A 23,353-nucleotide genomic window follows, 5' to 3' on the forward strand; every position below is an offset into this window, starting at 1 on the left:
TTTTCGACTTGCCGGGTGTACATTTTTTTTATATATCCCTAATTTTTGCCCGAACCCTTTTGGTTCGCCGGGATGCCCTTACTTTTGCCTAGATACGTCGATCTAGCGGGTCTCTTTTATGCGTAGTATTTTTTAACTATGTCCGCGTTCACGGGATGTGGGAAGTCTTCACCATCCATTGTAGCGAGTATCATGGCTCCACCTGAGAATACCTTCTTAACCACAAATGGCCCTTCGTATGTGGGAGTCCATTTGCCTCTGGGATCAGTTTGTGGTAGAATGATACGTTTGATTACCAAGTCGCCAATTTGATACACTTGTCTCTTGACCTTTTTGTTGAATGCCCTGGTCATGCGCTTCTGATATATCTGCCCGTGACATACAGCCGCAAGTCTCTTCTCATCCATCAAATTTATCTGATCGAGTCGAGTCTGAATCCATTCGTCCTCGTCTAAGCCCGCCTCTTTCATGATCCTTAGAGAGGGAATCTGAACTTCCACTGGTAAAACGGCTTCCATTCCGTAGACTAAAGAGAAAGGAGTTGCCCCTGTCGAAGTTCGCACGGAAGTACGATAACCATGAAGAGCAAATGGTAACATCTCATGCCAGTCTTTGTATGTTACCGTCATCTTTTGTATAATCTTCTTAATATTCTTATTAGCCGCTTCTACAGCGCCGTTCATCTTTGGCCGGTACGGAGAAGAGTTATGGTGTTTTATTTTGAACTGCGTGCAGAGTTCAGTAATCATCTTGTTGTTCAAATTAGTGCCATTGTCAGTGATAATTCTCTCAGGGACGCCGTATCGGCAGATGAGGCTGTTCTTGATGAATCGTGCCACCACATTCTTAGTAACAGAAGCAAATGAGGCTGCCTCCACCCACTTTGTGAAGTAATCAATAGCAACAAGGATGAAACGATGTCCATTAGAGGCGGTAGGTTTAATCTCGCCAATCATATCAATGCCCCACATTGCAAAGGGCCACGGCGCGGTCAACACGTTTAATGGAGCAGGAGGCACATGTACTTTATCCGCATAGATCTGGCACTTATGACAAGTTCTGGAGTGATGGTGGCAATCAGTTTCCATGGTAGACCAATAATACCCTGACCTCAGAATCTTCTTGGCCATTGTATGTCCACTAGAATGAGTCCCAAAGATACCGTCGTGCATGTCTTCCATAATCTTCTCTGATTCCTTTCTATCCACACAGCGAAGCAAAGTCGAATCATGGTTACGTTTGTACAATATTCCATTACTCAAAAAGAATTTAGCGGAGAACTTCCTCAGAAATTTCCTGTCATTGATGGATGTCCCTTCAGGGTATTCCTGAGCTTCTAAATATCTTTTTATCTCGTGGAACCAAGGCTTCTCTTCTACTTCATCAGCGTTAAGTTCATAACAATATGCTGGTTCGTCTAGTCGTTCAATGGTAATCCGGGGAGCTTCATTGTCCCATCTGACTCTGAACATAGATGACATGGTAGCTAATGCGTCTGCCAACTGGTTCTCCTCTCGTGGAATATGTTCGAATGTGATCTCTTCAAAGTATGGGATTAATGTCAACACCCGTTCTCGATAAGGGATGAGATTCAGATGTTTAGTGTCCCATTCTCCTTTGACCTGACTGATTACCAAGGCTGAGTCTCCGTACACCTTCAAGAACTTGATTCTTAGGTCTATAGCAGCTCTGAGTCCCAAAATACACGCTTCATACTCAGCCATATTGTTGGTGCATTCAAAACATAGTCTAGCGGTGAAAGGCGTATGGCCACCCTTGGGGGAAATGATCACGACGCCAATACCGTTGCCCAATGCGTTAGACGATCCATCAAAAACCATAGTCCATCGGGATCCCACTTCGGGTCCTTCCTCTGGTCCAGGTTCTTCATAATCAGTAACAAGCATGACATCCTCATCTGGGAACTCAAAATTCATAGACTGATAATCATTCACTGCCTGATGAGCCAAATGATCAGCTAGCACGCTTCCTTTGATTGCTTTTTGGGTGGTATACTGGATATCATACTCTGTTAAAATCATCTGCCATCTTGCTATTCTTCCGGAGAGGGCGGGTTTCTCAAATATGTATTTGATAGGATCCATCTTAGAAATCAACAAAGTGGTGTGATTCAACATATACTGTCTTAGTCGGCGAGCAGCCCAGGCCAAAGCACAGCAAGTTTTCTCGAGCAGTGAGTATCTTGTTTCACAGTCGGTAAACTTTTTGCTAAGGTAGTATATGGCATACTCTTTTCGACCGGACTCGTCATGTTGTCCCAACACGCACCCCATTGAGTTTTCTAAAACGGTTAAATACATGATTAGAGGTCTTCCCTCAACTGGTGGCACCAGAATTGGAGGTTCTTGGAGGTACTTCTTGATTTTGTCGAAAGCTTCTTGACATTCATCATTCCATATCATCTCTTGATTTTTTCTCAGTAACTTGAAGATGGGTTTGCAAGTAGCGGTCAAATGGGAAATAAACCGGGCAATGTAATTCAAACGTCCCAAGAAACCTCTGACTTCTTTATCCGTACGGGGAACTGGCATCTCTTGAATAGCTCTCACCTTGGCTGGGTCGACCTCAATACCTTTACCACTGACAATAAAGCCCAAGAGTTTACCAGATCTTACTCCAAAGGTGCATTTGTTCGGGTTCAATCTCAACTTGTATTTCTTCAGCCTCTCAAACAGTTTGTATAAATGATCGAGATGTTCTTCTTCAGTATGAGACCTGGCTATCATATCGTCCACATATACTTCTATTTCATGATGGATCATGTCATGGAACAAAACCACCATAGCACGCTGGTACGTTGCTCCTGCGTTCTTTAAACCAAACGGCATTACTTTATAACAGAAGGTGCCCCATTGCGTCACAAACGTAGTCTTCTCCATGTCCTCAGGTGCCATTTTGATCTGGTTATAACCCGAGAATCCATCCATGAAGGAGAATACCTTGTGTTGAGCGGTGTTGTCTACCAGAACATCAATGTGTGGCAGTGGGAAATCATCCTTGGGACTCGCTCTATTCAAATCTCTGTAATCCACACACATTCGCACCTTACCATCCTTCTTTGGCACTGGTACCACATTAGCAACCCATTGAGGATAAGAAGTAACCGCCAGAAAACCAGCATCGAATTGTTTCATGACTTCGGCCTTGATTTTCTCGGACATTTCAGGACGCATGCGACGAACTTTTTGCTTAACAGGACGACAATCTTCCTTCGTCGGCAAACGATGCACTACTATATCGGTATCCAGCCCTGGCATGTCTTCGTAAGACCAAGCAAAAATCTCCACATAGTCATGTAGCATTTGAATCAATCTTCTTTTGACACTGATTTCCAAGCCTGCTCCTATTTTGACTTCTCTCTTGTCCACCTCGGTACCCAGATTTACAGTCTCAACTGACTCCTCATGCGGCTGTATAGTCCTTTCTTCTTGTAGTAACATTCTGGCAAGTTCTTCAGGTACTTCACAATCTTCCTCACTTCCATCTTCGGCTCGGTAGATCGGATTTTCAAAGTCATAATGAACAGTAGTAGAACTATTACCAACAGGATCCAGAGTGGATATGGATCGGCGATTTGTTACGTGAGTGTGTGCAAGAAAACATAGCTTGTTTGAAAAATGACAGGAAAGATAAAGAGCGCAATATTTGAATGCAAAAAGTCCATTGATTTATTGAATGTAAATATGCTTATGAAATGACAAACCCTTAACAAATTAGCTATTGTGCCCCGGGCATAGACACAATGCTTTGAAACACTAAAATAGCAATGACAATTACTCCTGACTAAAGGAAATCGGGATAGTGTCTTCAGCCTTCCAATTGTTGAGTCCGTCACCAATTGTTGGGAAAATCCAGCTATCCAAGTCGCAATCACTATCAGCATCTTCCATAGCATTAATCTGATTTTTGACTATCTTTCCAGAGTTAAACCCCAGGCCAGCTTTATCAGGCTTGTACGGTACATTGATCAGTTGACCCCAACCAGCACGATCACCATTTTCAATCGCGGCTTGAGCATCTTTCAGAGAGATCATGACAGGGGGAGCACGAACAACCTTGGGCACAAGGGGAGTTGGCTTAAGGACAGGACTGGGTGGAGGAACCACTTCAAATGACTGAGAAGGAGTCTCAAAGAATTCACCATCCATCTCGACGTATTTGAAGGCTTGCACACTACTGACAATATACTCTTCTTCTCCACATACAGTGACAACCATGCCTGCTATTGGATACTTCAGCTTTTGATGAAGCGACGAAGCTACCGCACCTGCCCCATGGATCCAAGGGCGCCCCAACAAGCAGGAGTAGGCGGGACGAATGTCCATCACGTGAAAGGTAGTGTTGAAGACTTGAGGTCCTATCTTGATAGGGAGAACCACTTCACCATAGACAACACTCTTCGCACCATCGTAAGCACGCACCACAACATCACTAGGTTTCAGTTCAATGCCTTTGTAGTCAAATTTATCGAGTACAGCTTTCGGGAGCACATTCAAGGAAGAGCCGTTGTCGATCAACACGTGAGCCAGGGTGATCCCCTCACACTCGATGGAGATATGCAGAGCTTTATTGTGATTCTTTCCTGCTGGCGTCAGGTCAGCATCGGAAAAGCCTAGGCCATTGTCAACAGTCAAATTAGCAACATAATGTTCGAATTGATCGACGGATGTTTCTTGAGGCACATGAGCGGTCTTCAAGAATTTCATCAATGCATTGGCATGGGATTCAGAGGATAACAACAAGGACAACATTGAGATTTTAGACGGAGTATGCCCCAATTGTTCCACTACATCAAAATCGCTCTTACGGATGATTTTCAGCATCTCTTCCATTTCCTGTTTGGCAACATCTTCAGAAGTAACTTCGACCGATGTCTCTGACTGAGGAGGATTGACTGGTCTTTTTCCTCGAATTTCGGGAGCGGGAGGTGAGATTTCTGGGGAGTAGATCCTTCCACTTCGAGTAACTTTACTAGTCCCCACAATATCATTAGGATTAGCAGAACTACCAACTTGCTTTATGCCATGGATGTAAACGTCGCCTCCATAGTTCCACGGAATAGCTTTGCTGGAGGAATATGGCACGGGGCCAGGTGCGGTAATAATCAGGGGAGCCACTTTGGGCTCAGCGGTAATCTTCACAGGCACTCTAGTAGCGGTAATCTTCACTGGAGCTTTGGACCTAGCAATCACAGATACCTCTTCAATAGAGTTGTCCACCTTAGGAACCCTTTCAAATAGAATTGTACGATCATCCATCAGCCGTTGAATGCCGTTCTTCAACTTCAAACAATCATTGGGTCGGAGTACACAGAGATCGCAATCTTCAGCACAACCTGGAAATAAACCAGCTTGCAATAAATTCTTCTTAACGATCAGGAGAGGAGATGCTAAATCAGCAACGTCAGTAACGTGAGAATTGTCGTCCACAACATTAACATTCTGGTCATGATTAGGCATAGGTGCTGTGATGACATTGGGGGTCGCCGGAGGATCAAATTCAATTTCTCCAGCGTCGATCATATCCTGAATCTTGTTCTTCAACAACCAGCAATCATTCGTATCATGCCCGGGGCTATCGGAGTGATAGGCACACCTGGCGTTGGGATTATAACGAGGAGAAGTAGTGTTGGGATTTGCAGGAGGGCCTCTGAGGGTAATCAAATTGGCCTTTAACATACTCTGCAGTGCTTGGGTTAAAGTCATATTGATCTTGGTAAACTGTCTTCTCGACCTGTCTTGTCTGTGTTGGAAGTTCTGAGATGGCGGTGCGGCAATTGTAACTGCCCCAACAGTATGGTCACGATTCTTCTTGTTATGCTTCCTCTCACTGTACACAGCATTTGATTCATTCTTTCCCTGATAGGACTTTTTGGTGCTTGCAGAAGTAGCTGCCTGTATCTTTCCACTTCGAATGCCGCTTTCAACCCGTTCACCTGTCAAGATAAGTTCAGTGAAACCTGACGAGGAACTTCCCAGTAGATGGCTGTAGAATGGGCCAGTCAGTGTACCCATGAACATGTCCACTAACTCTCGATCAGTCATAGGGGGTTTGACTCTGCCAGCCAAATCTCTCCACTTTTGAGCATATTCTTTGAAACTTTCTTTAGAGCCCATAGTCATATTTTGTAGCTGTAGCCGAGTAGGCGCTAACTCAGAATTATACTGGTAGTGCTTGTAGAAAGCTGTTGCTAAATCAGTCCATGTGCGGATGTTAGAGCTCTCAAGCTGATAATACCACTCTAACTGTGTGCCAGACAGACTCTCTTGGAAGAAATGGATCCACAGTTTCTTATCAGTAGTGTGCGGCTGAATCTTTCTCACATAAGCCCTTAGATGCATCTGAGGACAAGAGGCACCATCATACTTAGTGAAAATGGGAACCTTGAATTTGCGGGGAATGACCACATCAGAGACCAGACCCAAGTTTTCGAAATCCAGACCGGGCACTTTCTGCCCCTCCATAGCTAGCATACGTTCTTCCAGCAACTTGTACTTATCATCCTTCGGAGAGTACTGTTCATGTTCATAATCTTCATCGTCGTCCTCAGAATTGACGAGATTAGGATTCTCATCTTCCGAATCATTCTCGGTCACTTCTTCTGAATCCTTCGGAATTCTAATCTTGACTCCTGTAACCTGTCCCTTAAGCCTTCTCCCCGGGTTGATGTAACCCACAGGTTTCTGGTCCTTCTTCTTCTCCATCAAAAGAGCTTTCAGTTCTTCCTGCCCCTTAGATAAGTTCAGCATCATTTCCTGGAATTGAGCATTCTGGGCCTGGAGATCTTTGACAGTTTGTTCGAGAGCCATTGTTCAATCTGTTTGAATCTGCTGGAATCTGTTTGATAGGAAAATCGTGAGAACACTGATCCTTTAGAATACCTGTTATGCGATGCAATGCAATGTATGAAATGTTTTCAAGGACTTTCGGGATTTAACTTTGCATAAACTAACAAAAAGAGCTTTTTTTTCTTTTCTCTTTTGTTTTTGCTTTTGTTTTTGTTTTTTCTGTTTTTTTTTTTAGCAGAGTTAAATCCCTACATCCTTGAAATGGTTAGTACAATGCCATGATGTTATGATGTTATGTTGTTATGATGTCATGTTGTTAGATAAATAACAAGCACAAGCAAGTCACACAACAATCATTCCTAGGTTTTAAGGCTTGCGTGAGTTCCATAGGTAAATACCCTCCCCACTGAAGTTTGGTTGGTTCAACCTGTCTTAGAATAGTAACCGGGTTCTAGAAGGATCTCAAATCATTGACCTTTCCTTAAGTCCACTTCAGTGCAACACCAAGTGGTTGACCGAAGCTTCCCTAAAGTCCAATCTCAAAGAGTGTAGTATCGAGTCTCAACCAACTCCAGTCGGAACCGAAGCCAGTTATCTCACTACTTTCTAATGGCCAGGATGAGTCAATTAGGGTTCTAAAGGTCTGGTTAATGCTTTTATGACACCACGCGAATGCCAAATATTTCCTCAACTAACATGAGGAACATCAGGACATCCAAAGTGCCACATTAACCGTAGCCATCATTTTGACCATTCCAGTATACGCCGGACAGTCGCGATGATCTCTTGCTACTTACCTAAGGTACACTAGATCCGGGTGTAGGATCTTTCACTCAAGCATAACATACCCAAGCAATCCCTTAAAAATAAATCAGACAAATTGAATAAGTGATCTTGTTTTTAAGGTAACCTCTCTTTTTAAATATTTAGGGTCCCCAGCAGAGTCGCCAGTTCTGTCATACGGTGAACTGGACTTTTTTGTGGTTTTAATCGCAATGTCGCGGTTAGCAAGAGTCGCCACCGACTTTTCTTTTATCCAATAAGGAAAGGTGGAAAAGAACAGGAAAAACCTTAATTTAGATTTTGGGTTCGGGAGGTACATTATACAAAGGGAAGGTGTTAGCACCCTTTGTATCCATGGTTATCCATGGGCTCTTAATTGCTCGATCACTTATATTATTTTTGTCTAAAAAAAAAGTGTTTGTGAATTGTTTAGAAAGATTGTTTTGAAAAGAGAATTTAACTTTGTAATGATTCTTGTATGAATGTATACAAAGTGATTATCTCGTTTAGTTTTGAAAATTGTTTAGAAAAATATAACTCGGTAATGATTCTAGTATGAATGTATACCAAGTGGTGATTTTCTGAAGGTATTTTGAAAGGTGTGAGGTGTGAAAAAATGTTTTAGGTTGTGAGCCAGCAATTAAGAGTTATACCGACCCAAGGTCTTTATGAGTATTTCCTATCCTTATGAGGGTAAAACTGTCCTTATTATTGAGAAATAAGTAGTTTTATCCTTTGGATGTAAAAGGGTCATCGTAGGGTCATCGATTGGTCATTGAAGGCAACAGTTACGAGGATACCTTAGCATTCGAAGGGACTATCATCTTTTAACCGTAGGCAACATCGGAGGGTCATCGAGGGACAAAGTTGTATATTCGAAGGCAACATCCGAGGGACTATAATTTATTTTATGATGATTTAACCGAAGGGTCTTTGCTAAGGGTATCCCCACGTTCGCGGGACGTGACCGTAATATCGTAATCGTAAGGCAACAAAGAGAGGTCCAAGATCACTTATTCAAAGGCAAAGTTTTACAATTAATTATATAATTAGGATGAAACTCCACATTAAAATTATTAAAAATAATATATTAAAAAATTAATACATTAGAAATTAATACATTAAAAATTAATTTAGGGTGAAACTCCACAAGGGTATCCCACAAATAAAGTGGAATACCTAGCCAATAACCTTTTCCTGGGATATGTGAACCTTTACGAAACTCAAAAAAAAAGAAACATGTCAGAACACCAAATCAGGGTGCAATCGAAGATTACACCGGAGAAATATCACAACAATAAATAGGATAGGATAAATAATGCATGGCTATGATAAAAACATAAAAAAAAACAGACTAGAAGAATCAGGTACTGTCTCGTTCGCCTCTGCCTCGCCTAGCGAAGGCCACGGATTTTGAATTTGAAAACAGCCCCATGTTAGGAACTTTGAATTTTATGACATTTTATCACAGGAATAACATGGTCAAACATTCAGGGTATTCAGGCATATTTAAATTCCCATACGAAAGCAAATTATATATCAACATTTAATCATGATGCATTATATAGGTAGATATGGCCAATTGAAAGTATAAACAATAGAGATACGCAAACCTGTTTGCCAATTCAAGGTTGAAGGGATTGACCACTTGTAGTATCGGAATAAGTTAGGCAGCGGGAATTGGACGGCGATGGCTTCGGTGCAGATGGGCTGCCTTCAGGGTTTCTTTACTCTGAATTCTCCGGGTAGGCAGGGTTCCTATGCCAAAACTTCTATTCGTTCTTCTCTGTTCTCCTCCTCTTTTTTTTTCAGTGAATCTCCCAGTGTAAACTCCAAGTCTAACTCCCCCTACTGAAACTTCAGTATTTATAGACTAATTTCGTGGGTAATGGGCTTGGAATGAGGGAGACCCAAGTCCAAAATAATTTGTTATATTTTATTTATTTATTTATTTTAATTATTTAATTAATTAATTAATTAATTAATTAATTAAAAAAAAAAATTCTCTTTTTTTTTTTCTTTTTTTTTTTCGTTTTTTTTTTCGTTTTTTTTTTTTTTAGGAAAAATGATGGGTAATTTTTGGGGTATGACACAATTGAATTGCAATGTTGAATTGGCAGATCACTCTTAGGGTTGGTGCCGGATTCAGTTGGGCGGAGGTAACCTTTGTGCAGATGAGTTTACTTCAGGGTTTCTTTTAGGGTTGCTCTGAATTCTCTCCGTCAGCCTCCAGGGTTTGTTCGGTTGCTTTTATTAGGGTTTCCTTGCTAGGGTTTCTGTCCGTCTTTCTCCTCCTGTCTCCTTTTGATCCCCCTTTTTTCTGAATGAGGTCTTGGTATTTATAATAGTTTTTGTGACCTAATGGGCTCAGAATGAAGCCCAAAATTTCTGGTAGTCGCAGGATTCGCTAGGCGAGTGGTGCAGGGAAGGGTTCGCTAGACGAATGATTTTGCTCGCCTAGCGAGCAAGCCATTTTAAGCCATTTTCTGGATTTTGTCACCTGTGGGCTGGGTCTTTGTTCCTTTAAGATCAATACCTTGAAAAATGAGTTGGAGTGCCTTGAAAAATGTCTTGCAAGATTAACGGGCAAATTTTGGGGTATGACACCGCTCATATGAAATATTAAACATGGGGTGAGATACAACTTATCTCAGTGGAGTTCTCCTATCTTAGGAGTCCTTTCGATCAAGGGAATTAACCTAAAATATTACTCTAATGTTCCTCACCTTACCCTATTTATCTCATGACACACATAATACAAAGATATTTCCATCTATCTATCTATCTATCTATATATATATATATATATATATATATATATATATATATATATATATATATATATATATATATATATATATATATATATAAAAGTGTGAATTTAAAAGTGGAGTCTCAAATATAAGCAAAAATTAATTACAATGGTTACAATTAAATATACCATTCCAATTTTACCCTCAAATTTAGTTTTTCAATATTCATGTTTATTCCTATAATAACTCCACTTTTTACACTTCCAAAAGAGCATTTATTCTGAAACGTTGCATTTGTTATCATTGGCTTTTTGTTCTTTTATGAGACGCATCACCTGTTTGAGATACTTGCTTCCAAATTCGATAAATAACATCGATGGATACCGAGTATTTGGATGCCAACCATATAACAGTTCCGGATTTTAGTTTTCCACCACAACTATTCTTTATCAATAATTGAGCAATTATTTTCCGTTGATCATTGTTTAAAAATGATCTTTTTTTCCTAAAAGTTTCAGGTTCATGTTGAACCATTGTGGACACTGCATGAAAAAATTGAAAATAATTAAGAAACAAGTATATGCTGCTACGCTGCTACTGTCTCATGTTTGTTACTACATGTTCTTATTGGCAAACAAAATATGGCTCTGTAATGAATAGAAAACAAATGATGACACTCCATTTATATTAATTTATGCATGTCTCATGTTTGTTGCTAATGCATGACTCATGCATGTTTTATATTTATAAACAAAATATGGCAAAGTAGTAATGAATAGAAAACAAAAAGTAATGATATGATATGAAAAAAAGATGACACAGTAATGATATGAACAAACAAAAATATAATGATATGATAAAAAATCTTACTAGCTGCAATACTTTCAGTTTCTCCATCACTTTCATATTGATTAAATTCAGTCTCCTCTCCATCTTCTTCATTTGGAATAAATTCACTCTCTGCAATTTTATAAAACAGTATTAAAAGTGAAAAAAATTAATTAAGTTGTTCAAAAATTATCTAACATAAAAGTATTAGAGCATATTACCTTCTTCCATGACATGAACTTCATTTGAATATAAAGCATCAACATCAATGTCCTCATTAATATTAAAAAAACCATGTTCAAAATCATTTTCACAATTGAACATATTAGCTTCTTCCATGTATTCTTCATTTGATGAACTACCATGTAGGTCCTTAAAAGACAAGTTAAAATTACTTGAAGAAGGATCATTTAGATTAATGGATGGTGCTATGTTGCATTCCATCATTTCATGATCAATATATGGAGTGTTTAGATCAATATTAAGAGGCATTTTTATGAGAACCAAAAGATAATGATACAGGAAATGTAAAATTTTGGCTATGAAAATGAGAACCAAAAGCTTTAGTATTTATAGAACTCACTATGAAAATGTTAAATTTCTACCGGGCGGGACCATGGAAATTTAGGCGGGTGGAGAATACAGTAAATGGACTAAGAAGTGTTGTTTTTAGGCGGGACAAATTTCTACAGGAAATTTTAGTAAGAGTAAGTGGAATATATAACCACTAAATGACTAACCATTAAATGGTATTAATAAAAATTGACTAACCATTAAATGGTTATAATAAAAATATTAATTTATTTCTAAATTAATAAATAAGGGTAAATATGGAAAAAAATGTATATTTTCCATTACTTAAATGAATATATAGCCACTTTCTTAAAGGGTGAGTTTTTTTTTTTTTTTTTTACATATGAGACCGGAGGGAGTACTTTGATATCTATAACTATAACATACTACATTGATACTACATTGATGCATCACAAGACAAAATATATAAGAATCCGACCTTGTCATTCTTTTTAGGAATTAGATATCCGACCTTATCATTCTCTTTAGGAATTAGATATAAAAGAGTCATATAATATAACTACCCATGATTTTTCATGGTTAACACCACATCTTTGGTTTTAATCACAATTTCAATTCTTTGAGAGATATCCTTATAGAATCATATAGAATCACAACCAAGTAAATAATTGATTCTTTTTAATAATAGATTAATGATCATAATTTCACACTTAAAAATAAATAAATAATAAGAAATGCTAATGAATGTCTTAAGAGCACTTTTTAAGAAATAAAAAAGACAAATTAAATATTTTTTTTAAAAATTAAAAAAATATTTTTTTAAAAATATGTATATGCAATTCAATGTACGTATTAAAAACAAAAATATTTTATAAAAAAAACTTGTGTATTAAATACATTGAACATATAATATTTTATTTATTTATAATTTTTAATCATTAATTAGGATATTGATTAGGATAATCTATAAATAATACATATCGTGAATTCCATCATATGTCTCTTCAATGAAATGTTCATGTGCTACTCTTCAAATGACCTACGGAATATTTTCCTTTTCTCCTTTATTTGATCATAACATAGTAATCCACCAAAAATCCTACAATATGCTATCCTTTAATTTTTGCATTCAATAAAAATATATACAAATAATATCAATAGTATTGATTGATTCAAGCGAAACAATAGTTAAAACCGATGATATCATTTACAAACACAAGCATTAAGTAGGGATAATAATATTACTAACACACAACAAAAAATTTAAATCGGTTACTGCTATATTTGGTAGGTATGTCTATAAAATACCTTAGCTGATTAATACATTTAAATATTTTTTTAAGTTTAATTTATAAGAGATAATTTATTTTTTAAATATATATTATTTATTTAATATATTTAAAAAGTAAATTATTTTTTATAAATAGAATCAGAGATAATATTCTTTGAATTTGATGAACTAGAAAATTTTAATATTTCTTTTAACTTTTCTTAAATTAAAAAAAAATAAAGTAAACATTTCTTGAATGTATTCTAGAATATACCTAAATACTATGCAACAATAATAGAATAAATACTATTATGGTAATTAAAGAAAATAATTGAGTAGTTTCTTTGTAATAATAGATTTATCACTTATATTATTATTAGGTAATAATATATATATTTTTAAAAATAATCATATTTTTCAAATTTACTAATACTGAAATAATTATTTTTTTTTAAAAAAAACAAAAAATAATCACTTTTTCAAACATATGCACCAATTGATCTTACATATCAATTTAATATTAAGAGGAGACTCCAACTCCCCTGGTGCATGTTTCTAAAGCCTTGCATGAAGGCGTCAGGGTTACTGGCGCATGTGTCTATGCATTGGGATATGTGTCAATGGATCTGACACATCCACCTTAATTTTTTTTTAAATTTTAAATGTCTCTAAGAGGAGGTGTCAAACACACAAGCACATGAATGCACCAGATGCATGAGTGTATGTGCTAAAGACACATGCATGCGTAGCAACCATGACGCCTCCATGCAATTCTTTAGAAGCATGAGCCAAAGGAGTTGGCACATCTGTTTGAAAAATTGATTATTTTTGACTATTTTATTTTTGAAAAAAAGACTATTTCAATATTTAATTTGAAAAATTATGGCTATTTAAAAAAATCAATTTTTCACTTATATTATTATTAGGTAATAATAGATTTATTAATTACCGTGGTTTCTTTTTCTTTGTATCTTAAGTTAGTTTACTAACCAATTATTTATCAGTAATTACAGTAGCTTCTTTCTGTCTTAAGTTAGCTATATTATTTTTTCATTATTATATATTTATCTATTTACTTTTATTATATTTAACTACTAATCTAATTATAATTAATAAGAATATTTTAATAAATAATATTAATTTTATCATTACATTTTTTAAATTATTTTTATAAAAATCAAGATTAAATAAAATATTTATTGTTCGGTTAAGATAGTTTAACTGATAAATATATAAAATATTCAATATAAGAGACGGATTCGAAAGCACAATATCTCTACTTATTTATTTTTAATAAAGTGGACTTGAATCATTATTAACAAAAATAAAAATAATATAAATCTTTAAATAATGTTGTTCAAAGTTAGAAAAAATCATTTCAAATTTAGAATAACTTGAAAATCAATAAAATATATGTTATTTTCCACATAGTAACATGATGTGAGTTTAAGTTATTGAATCACATACACTCCATTCATGTGGACCTCAGTGTCGTTGAAATTTGTCCACACTGGTTTCGATTACGGTCAAAGCCGCTGTTTCTTCAAACTGTTCTTGCTACGACCACCGCTTCATTTCCCTCCCAATTCTTTTCTCAATTACAAATCAATACTTACTCAGCAACACAAATGTTGAATTAACACCTGAAACATTAGAACAATGTCGTACCCATTGTTCCTCGTCGTGGTTCTGTTTTCTCTCTCACTGTTTTCTACAACTTTCTCTCTCAACCAAGATGGTCTCTTCCTCCTTCAAGCTAAGCTTCATCTCTCCGACCCTTCTAATTCTCTGTCCAACTGGAACCCCCGCGACCCCACTCCCTGCAACTGGACCGGCATCCTCTGTAACAATCTCACCGCCGCCGTCACCTCCATCAACCTCCCTAACTCCGACCTCTCCGGTCCCTTCCCCACTTCCCTCTGCCGTCTAACTTCTCTCTCATATCTCTCTCTCCCCAACAACAGTCTCAACTCCACCCTCCCTTCTGCTATCTCCACCTGCACCACCCTCCGCCATCTCAATCTCTCCCTCAACCTCTTCTCCGGTCAAATCCCAGACACGCTCTCCAACCTCCCCTTCCTCCAAATCCTCGACCTCTCCTTCAACAACTTCTCCGGCAACATCCCTCCAACGTTCAGCCATTTCCAACAACTCCAAACTCTCTCCCTTATCAACAACCTTTTCACCGGAACAATTCCTTCCTCTCTCGGAAACATCTCATCTCTCAAACGACTTCACCTCGCTTACAATAGCTTCCTCGCTCAAGGTCCAATCCCAAGCGAATTCGGAAGCCTCATCAACCTTGAAACTCTATGGCTCTCCGGTTGCAACCTTGTGGGTCCCATTCCCGATTCTCTTCGTAAACTCGTTCATCTTAAGGACCTCGACTTGTCGCGAAACATGCTCAACGGAACTATACCGGAAACTGTGATATCCAGTTTAACCAGCATTGTTCAAATCGAGCTTTACCAGAACTCTTTCTCCGGTGAGTTGCCGCGGGTCGGTTTATCCAACTTGACTCGGTTGGAACGTTTCGATGCTTCGGAGAACGACCTGACGGGGACGATTCCCGACGAGCTGTGTCGGCTGAAGAATCTCGGGTCTCTTAATTTGTACTATAATCGACTCGAGGGCTCTCTGCCGGAGAGTTTGGCTTCGTCGGAGAAGTTATACGTGCTTCTTTTGTTCAACAACACACTCTCCGGGAATTTGCCGAGTGGTTTGGGGAGCAAGTCGAGGTTACAGATGCTTGATGTTTCGTTTAATCGATTCACCGGCGAGATTCCGGCGAGTATTTGCCATCAAGGAACGTTGCAGGAGTTGTTGATGATTCACAATTCATTTTCCGGGGAAATCCCAGAGAGTCTTGGAAGCTGTTTGAGCTTAACTAGGGTTAGGCTTGGGAACAATAATCTCTCTGGTGTTGTTCCTTCTGATCTTTGGGGTTTGCCCCATGTGTATCTACTAGAGCTTGTTGAGAATTCTCTTTCTGGGTCAATTTCTAATGCAATTTCAAGAGCGACCAATCTTTCAACTCTGTTAATTTCAGGGAATAGGCTTAATGGGTCGATTCCCGATTCAATCGGGTCGTTGAATAATCTCGAAGTGTTTGTTGCTAGCAGTAATAGTCTTACTGGTCAGATTCCGATCAGCATGGTTAAGTTAAACCAGTTGGGCAGGCTTGTTCTTAGAGATAATCAAATTTCTGGAGAGATTCCACACGAGGTTGGTGATTGGGAGAAGCTCAATGAGCTCGATTTAGCAAATAATAGATTTGTCGGTAATATTCCAAGTGAATTAGGAACGTTGCCGGGGCTTAACTTTCTTGATCTTTCTGGTAATTTCCTTTCCGGTGAAATTCCAATGGAGCTGCAAAATTTGAAGCTTAATTTTTTTAATCTGTCGAATAACCAGTTATCAGGGAAAATTCCACCTCTTTATGCTAATGAGAATTTTAAGGACAGTTTTGTAGGAAATACTGGGCTATGCGGCGATATCTCTGGATTGTGTCCGAATTTGGTTGAGAAGAGTAAGAATAAGAACCTTGCATGGGTTTTCAGGTTCATCTTTCTACTTGCTGGTGTTGTGTTAATTGTTGGGGTGACTTGGTTTTACTTCAAATTCCGGAATTTCAAGAAGACGAAGAAAGGATTTAATATGTCAAAATGGAGGTCATTTCATAAAATAGGGTTTAGTAAGTTTGAGATTGTTAAACTGATGAGTGAAGATAACGTGATAGGGAAAGGATCTTCTGGGAAGGTTTACAAAGTGGTGCTGAGTAACGGAGAGACAGTAGCGGTGAAGAAACTGTGGGGAGCAAAGAAGACGGAAAATGGAAATGTTGATGATCCTGAAAAGGATGGATTTGAAGTCGAAGTTGAAACATTAGGGAAGATTAGGCACAAGAATATCGTAAGGCTATGGTGTTGTTATAACAACGGTGATAGTAAGCTTCTAGTTTACGAGTACATGCCAAACGGAAGCATTGCTGATTTTTTGCATAGTAGCAAGAAAAAGTTCTTGGATTGGTCAACTAGACTTAAAATCGCTATCGATGCTGCCGAAGGACTCTCTTATTTGCATCATGATTGTGTTGTTCCTATTGTTCACAGGGATGTAAAATCTAGTAACATTTTGCTAGATGAAGAATTTGGTGCGAAAATTGCTGATTTTGGAGTTGCTAAATTTGTTAGAGGTGTCATCAATGGGACAGAAGAACCAATGTCTATGATTGCAGGTTCTTACGGTTACATTGCACCAGGTAGTAATAATGCATCAATTTTGATATAAACTAAGTGTCATCAATTCTATGCAAATTAGTCGTGTTATAAACTAATCGCGCTTTCATTTTCATGATGCAGAATATGCTTACACTCTTAGGGTGAATGAAAAGAGTGACATTTATAGTTTCGGTGTAGTGATTTTGGAGTTGGTAACTGGAAAACAACCTATTGATCAAGAGTATGGAGAAAAAGATTTGGTTAAATGGGTTTCTTCGAAGTTGAACGAGGAAGAACTGGATCAGGTGATTGATCAAACTCTTGATTATTCCAAATACGAGGAAGAAATAAACAAAGTACTCAAGTTGGGAATTCTCTGCACAAGCTCTCTTCCTATAAACCGTCCTTCAATGAGAAGTGTGGTGAAAATGCTGCATGAAGTAGCATCAGTTGCCAAATCCAGCAGTGGAAGATTGTCTCCTTACTATCACGAAGTGGTCTCTGACAATGATCATTAGGAATCATAAAAATATAGTATAATATTTGCATTGCATTCTTAAACTATATAGTATAAGGAAAAATTGTTAATATATCCACAAATGTTTCATACACCATATGCTTCAGCCCCATATCTACTTGTCTGCTTATGATTTGCTTAGACAATGATATACTTTTTGGAGGGCTTGTTGTTACTTGTTATCATTATTGAGATTCTTATATATAAAAGTAATTTCAAATTTGGCTACTTTTCCAAATTGAAATACTTCAACTCAAATCTCAATATACTAGTATATGTTACTACTATATTCTCAGAAAATGTGTTGACCAGTGTTATTGTTTCAGTATATAAATGAGGGGTCCAAAGAATTGTGATTGGTCAAAGAGTGCTGAGCTTGATGTGCAATTTTTTAATTCTAATTCTATCAAATCTCAAAAAAATTCTTCTTCTTTCTTTAATTAAAGTGTGATTCAACTTGTGTGATTGCAGTCAAGAACAATAGTGAGTTCAAGTTCCAACATCCGGAGTCATGGTTTAGACTCAAAGCACAATCAACTGGGAAATGACTTCGCACTCCAATGGCTATTTTGAATGATAATTGTGAAAAAAATGAAGGTTGTGTTTGGATATCAAGTTGCATGGAATTTAGTGAATAATGGTGTTGATCCCATTAGTGATAGTTCAACAAACATTTAGAAGAAGGATGCACATAAAGAGACAAACATTTAGTTCAACAAACATTTAGAAGGATGCACATAAAGAGACAAAGGAAAAGGACAACAAAGAACAATTCATTATCCACCAATGTGTTATGCAGACCATTTTAAGAAGGTTGAAGAGGAAGAATATTCAAAAGAAGCATGAGAGAATTTAGAAGAGGCGTATGTTGGGATAGAGAAAATGAAGAAGGAGATGATAAAAACTCCCGTGAAACAATATGAGTTGCTTCAAATAAAAGAGAAAAAAGTAATGGTGACTTATTCACAAGAGTTGTGAAATTGATGAATTAAACGAAGATATGTGGAGAAATTGGATACTATCAATACATGATTAAAAAGATCTTGAGTACAAGAATATAGTAGTGGCTATTAAGGAATTAAAGGATCATGCAAACAATGGAAAAGATCATTTGAAGCTCATGATCAAAGAGTTAATGAAAGAGGAAATGGCAAAGGAAATGCAAAGGAAAGTGGTATGGAAATAAAGGAATGTGAACTCAACTATAGGAAACTCGTAGTAATATAAAAATTCTCAAAATCAAAGGAATGGAAGATATCATAGTAGCTTAAGTAGAAACTATAAAGATGACAAAAAATAAAGGAAAAAATATATAAATTTGACCTAAGGAACGTCTAAGATTACAATTACAATTGTTAAAAGTATGAACACCAAAACTCTGTTCGTCTAATGGAAAGATGTCAGACACAATGACCGAGACAAGTAAAAAGATTAATATAAATAAAAAGACACAAAAAACTGTTAACTCAGTTCGATGCAAAGTCACTTACGTCTGGAGGGCGTTAACCCAAGAAAGAAAATTTATTCTTAATAATAAAAATACAAATTGCTTTTAGTTGAACTTTTATAGTTCAAAGCCTTTTTTCTTATTACTATCAATGAATTCCTATTCAAGACTCCTATTAAATATGAAACTCCTCTCACTTTCTCTCAAACACTCTCCCAAGTGTTTGAACAGATACAATATTTTATGAATGATGAAACCAATTACAACTCAAAACAAATTATATTCCTCTATATAGGAATGTAACTAGCGAATAGAGTTTAATAACAACAAATTAAAACCAACAAAAGACTCAAAACAACTGAAACACACCTTGCTTTTTTCTCTCAAGTTCTGAGTCTTTACAAGGATAGCTCCTTCTTAAATAGTAACAAAATTCAGTTGCAAGGCTTATTAAGGTTTGTCCCATTACTTACCATTGAAGCAAATTCAAAGGCGCAAGAAATTATTCATCATTAATATGATTTGCAATCTTTAATTTGATTACATCTTTGAAAGTCATATTTGTTCTCCTTAATTCTTGTAAATTACTCTTTTGAGACAATTTTCCTTATTCATAAAGTACATAAATCAATTAAATAAGATTAAACAAGAATGAAGATAAATCTTCAACCGACATGATATTTACTCAGCGCAGTCCAACTTCTGAATAATACAAAATATCTCACAATCTGTGGAACATTTTGCTCCACATGTTACCTTCTGGTTTGAGCTCATAGAGACAGAATGTCTCATACAATGTCATGACATCTTACTCCACATGTTGTCTATTAAAATAACAACAATCATATTTAACAACAATCTTCCTCTTTAACCAATTTTTAGACAAATACAACATACAATATGGGCAACATAATGCTAAGGACAAACTCCATGACATGATATAGATATTATAAGAGAGTAGCAAAAACAAACAATAATATATTGCTGCATACTAACTATTTTTTTTGTTGAGAATCTAGGAACTTGCTTGCATTTGCATAACATGTATTGCATAAAGCTAATAAAGCTAAATCACCGTCATTAATATATTACCATCATCCATAATTCATAAATTATTCTCCCCCATTTTGCCTCAAAATAGGCAAAGGGTATCAAAACAACTAGTCACCATCCATAGAGAAAACAATCCATGAAGTGTACAAAATGGAACCATCCATAAAGAAAACAGAACAATCAATTATAGCAGAATAACCCATGCAGGGGCACATACCACCAACATTAGAAAACATAAAAAAACTTCAATCCTCTAATTCACCAGATATGATAGATTCAAACGGTAACACACACCCTCACCCCTACCCCTACCCCCACCCCCCTTATAATTATAAGGAATAAAACAATTATAAATAACTATTTCACATAGGATATTACACAATCTCCACAAACAATCTAGCATGTAACACTTATTAAAATAAAACATTTAATTCAAAGCACATGTCATTACATGATCGCCTTTACTTAGGCTCATCGTGTAACATCCCGATTTAATTATCCGTTTGTTTAATTATTTAGTTTAATTTAATTGAGTATTTTATTTAAATAATTATTTTGCGAATATGTAACATGTTTGGCTAGTGATGGTATTTGTGGAGTTTTGTGTTAATTAATTGGGTTAGTGAGAATTAACTAAATTAATTAGAAATTGGTAACAATTTGTAGAGTTTAGTCAATTATGGAAATTATGAGAGTTTAGTGGTGAGAGGTGAAAGGTGGAGCTTTAGTTGTGCAAAAAGTACAATTTAGAAAATTAAAATAAAATAATATATATTTCTAAACTAGACCAAAAATTAGAATTTTATATGATATTTTCTTCGGTACGTAACAAGGGAAAATGAGAGAAAAAACTTTGAGGAAGGAGTCTTAGGGCTTGAGAGAAGGAATCAATTGAGGTTGCCTTGCTGAATTACTTTAGAGTACAAGGTAAGGGGGAAGATTCTTCATCTATGGATACTTAATTCATGAAAGGGTAGAGAAGTTTCCCTTAATCTCCAATAGGAATTTCTCTCTTTCGATTGATTGTGTATTGTGATGAATAACATGATTTCAGTTCTGTTTTTATGCTATGATTCCTTGCAAATTCGTGTACTGTATTTGGGATAATTGTTTTATATGCTATGTGTTCCTAAACATGAGTTTTGTTGTGAAACTAAGGTTTTGGATACATGATTAAATTATGAGTTTTGTGGTTAAATCTATGTAATAACATGTTAGAATAACAGGGATTAACATGTTATTGTGTTATAATCATGTGAGTATGGGTTCTGGATTGTTTAGGAGTGTTTCAGGGTTGTTTTAGGGGAATTTTTCCTGTTTTGCCATAAAATAACACATTTTTGCTTATTTTCCCAGGGTGACGGGCGTCACCCATATGACGCCCTGAGCGTCATGCTCTAGAGAGCATTGATGAACATCATCCAAATGATGGGGGAGGTCGTCATGACCTCCAGGCAAGCGTAGTCTTGCCAGACCGTGACAATGTGACGTGTTGGGTTCCGGGATGGATGACATGCATCATCCTGGTGACGGGTTACCCATCATCGAGTCAGAAGACATGTTTTGACTTTTTGAGTTTGGATATGATGGTTATTTTACTGGATGGTCAGATATTAGTTGTTGTTTGGGGTTTTGTGATGAGTATGAATTAATTAATTAATTTATATAATTAATGGTGTAACATTATACATGTATGAGAGTTATGTGTAATTGTGCTTTTGTGTGATAAAAGTGAAAATATGATGTGATGATGAGTTTTGTTGATGAGATATGCGATATGAGATATTAGTTGTTTCTTGATGCATTAAAAATATACTATTTATTATAGTCAAAGTGATGTTGTTTTGCATTTGTTGTTGTCGAGAGTTATGTATAGTCTGAGTGGGGCTATATTTCATTTTGTATGAAATTCATCATATGTGTCATTGTTGAGAAAGAACCATATTCACTAGTTCAGGGTGGAGACTAGTGACTTGTCTCAAGCCTTGAATGGGGGCTTGGAGCTCAGAGTGGGGGTCGGGGTTCGCTGAGACCGGGGCTCAATTCGTATGAAGAACCAAATATTGAGTCGGTACTGTATGCATATACAATTGAGTTGTGAGTATGAAGACTCTAAAGATATGATCCTATGGTTTTCTTGCTCCATCTTCATCATCTTCAGGTTGTAACAAACTCCAGGGCTACCTCCACCTTGTAGGTAGGTCATCATCACTCATTCTTTTTGTCATAAATTTGTTACAGCAATGTAGTATTCATTGATGGGAACCAAAGCACCGGGGTGGACTGGCTTGATTCTCCTCTGTTTTCGTTTAATTTCGATGTTAAGCTTTAGGGTTCTTGATCAATTTGGCGCGGTTTAGAGAGTGAGAGGTTTGGTTGAAACTATTGAGCGAATGATACAGAGGAGGTCAAGAGGTTTTGAATGATGGCACTAATGATTATTTTGGACCAGCTCCACCGCCTCCGGTGCGGCAGAAAACTCCGGTGGCCAAACATTGTTTGAGAGAGAGAGAGAGAGAGTTGAAACAAAGAAAACATGAAATGTGATATGCTGATTGAGTTTTCCCTCCCTTGCCCAGCTTCACGTTAGGCTCAAGGCTATTCCAATCCCATGGACTCACTCACTGCACTCCCTATTTCCCCTACACCTCCCTTATGAGCTCACAATCAGCAACCACAATTTTGGGCCTCATCTATTGGGTTCAACACCAATTTGCTTGGCATATCACCCTATGGCCCATGCAAAACCCAACAAGTTTATTTCTTTTGTTTTTTTCTTCTTTTTTCTTATGTCTTTTTGTCATTTTTTTTTCATATACATTTTTAATACATGAAAAAATCCTATTAAGACACATTGAAGTAATTAAATAATACATATTATGTCCTAATTTAGGTTTTCATTAGAATTAATTTTAGATTATTTTTTTTTGTTTTCATTTAATTCATTATAAATTAGGGTTTCATGTTAGTTCCATTTTTCTAATGCTTTAGTCCTTAACTGATCCATATGCTTATTGGATGATCCTTAGGATAATCATCACCCCTTAATTAGTTGATTAAGTTCATGCTTTATCAATTGATTACACTTGATATTGGACCTTGTCTTAGACCTGTCCTAACTATTGTCTGCTTCCCCTAT

At 36.9% G+C, this 23,353-nt stretch overlaps 1 protein-coding gene across 1 annotated transcript; it reads left to right on the forward strand.

Moving 5' to 3' along the window:
* The first annotated feature begins 14,412 nt into the window (after positions 1–14,412).
* LOC127086931 (receptor-like protein kinase HSL1) lies at positions 14,413–18,014 on the forward strand. Its single transcript, XM_051027756.1, has 2 exons — positions 14,413–17,238; positions 17,339–18,014. Exons 1-2 carry the CDS (start codon positions 14,637–14,639, stop codon positions 17,713–17,715), a joined length of 2,979 nt encoding a protein of 992 aa, XP_050883713.1. The 5' UTR covers positions 14,413–14,636; the 3' UTR covers positions 17,716–18,014.
* Positions 18,015–23,353: the final 5,339 nt, after the last annotated feature.

Source organism: Lathyrus oleraceus, chromosome 5 (genome assembly GCF_024323335.1).
Source record: "Lathyrus oleraceus cultivar Zhongwan6 chromosome 5, CAAS_Psat_ZW6_1.0, whole genome shotgun sequence".
NCBI classification, from domain to species: domain Eukaryota; kingdom Viridiplantae; phylum Streptophyta; class Magnoliopsida; order Fabales; family Fabaceae; genus Lathyrus; species Lathyrus oleraceus.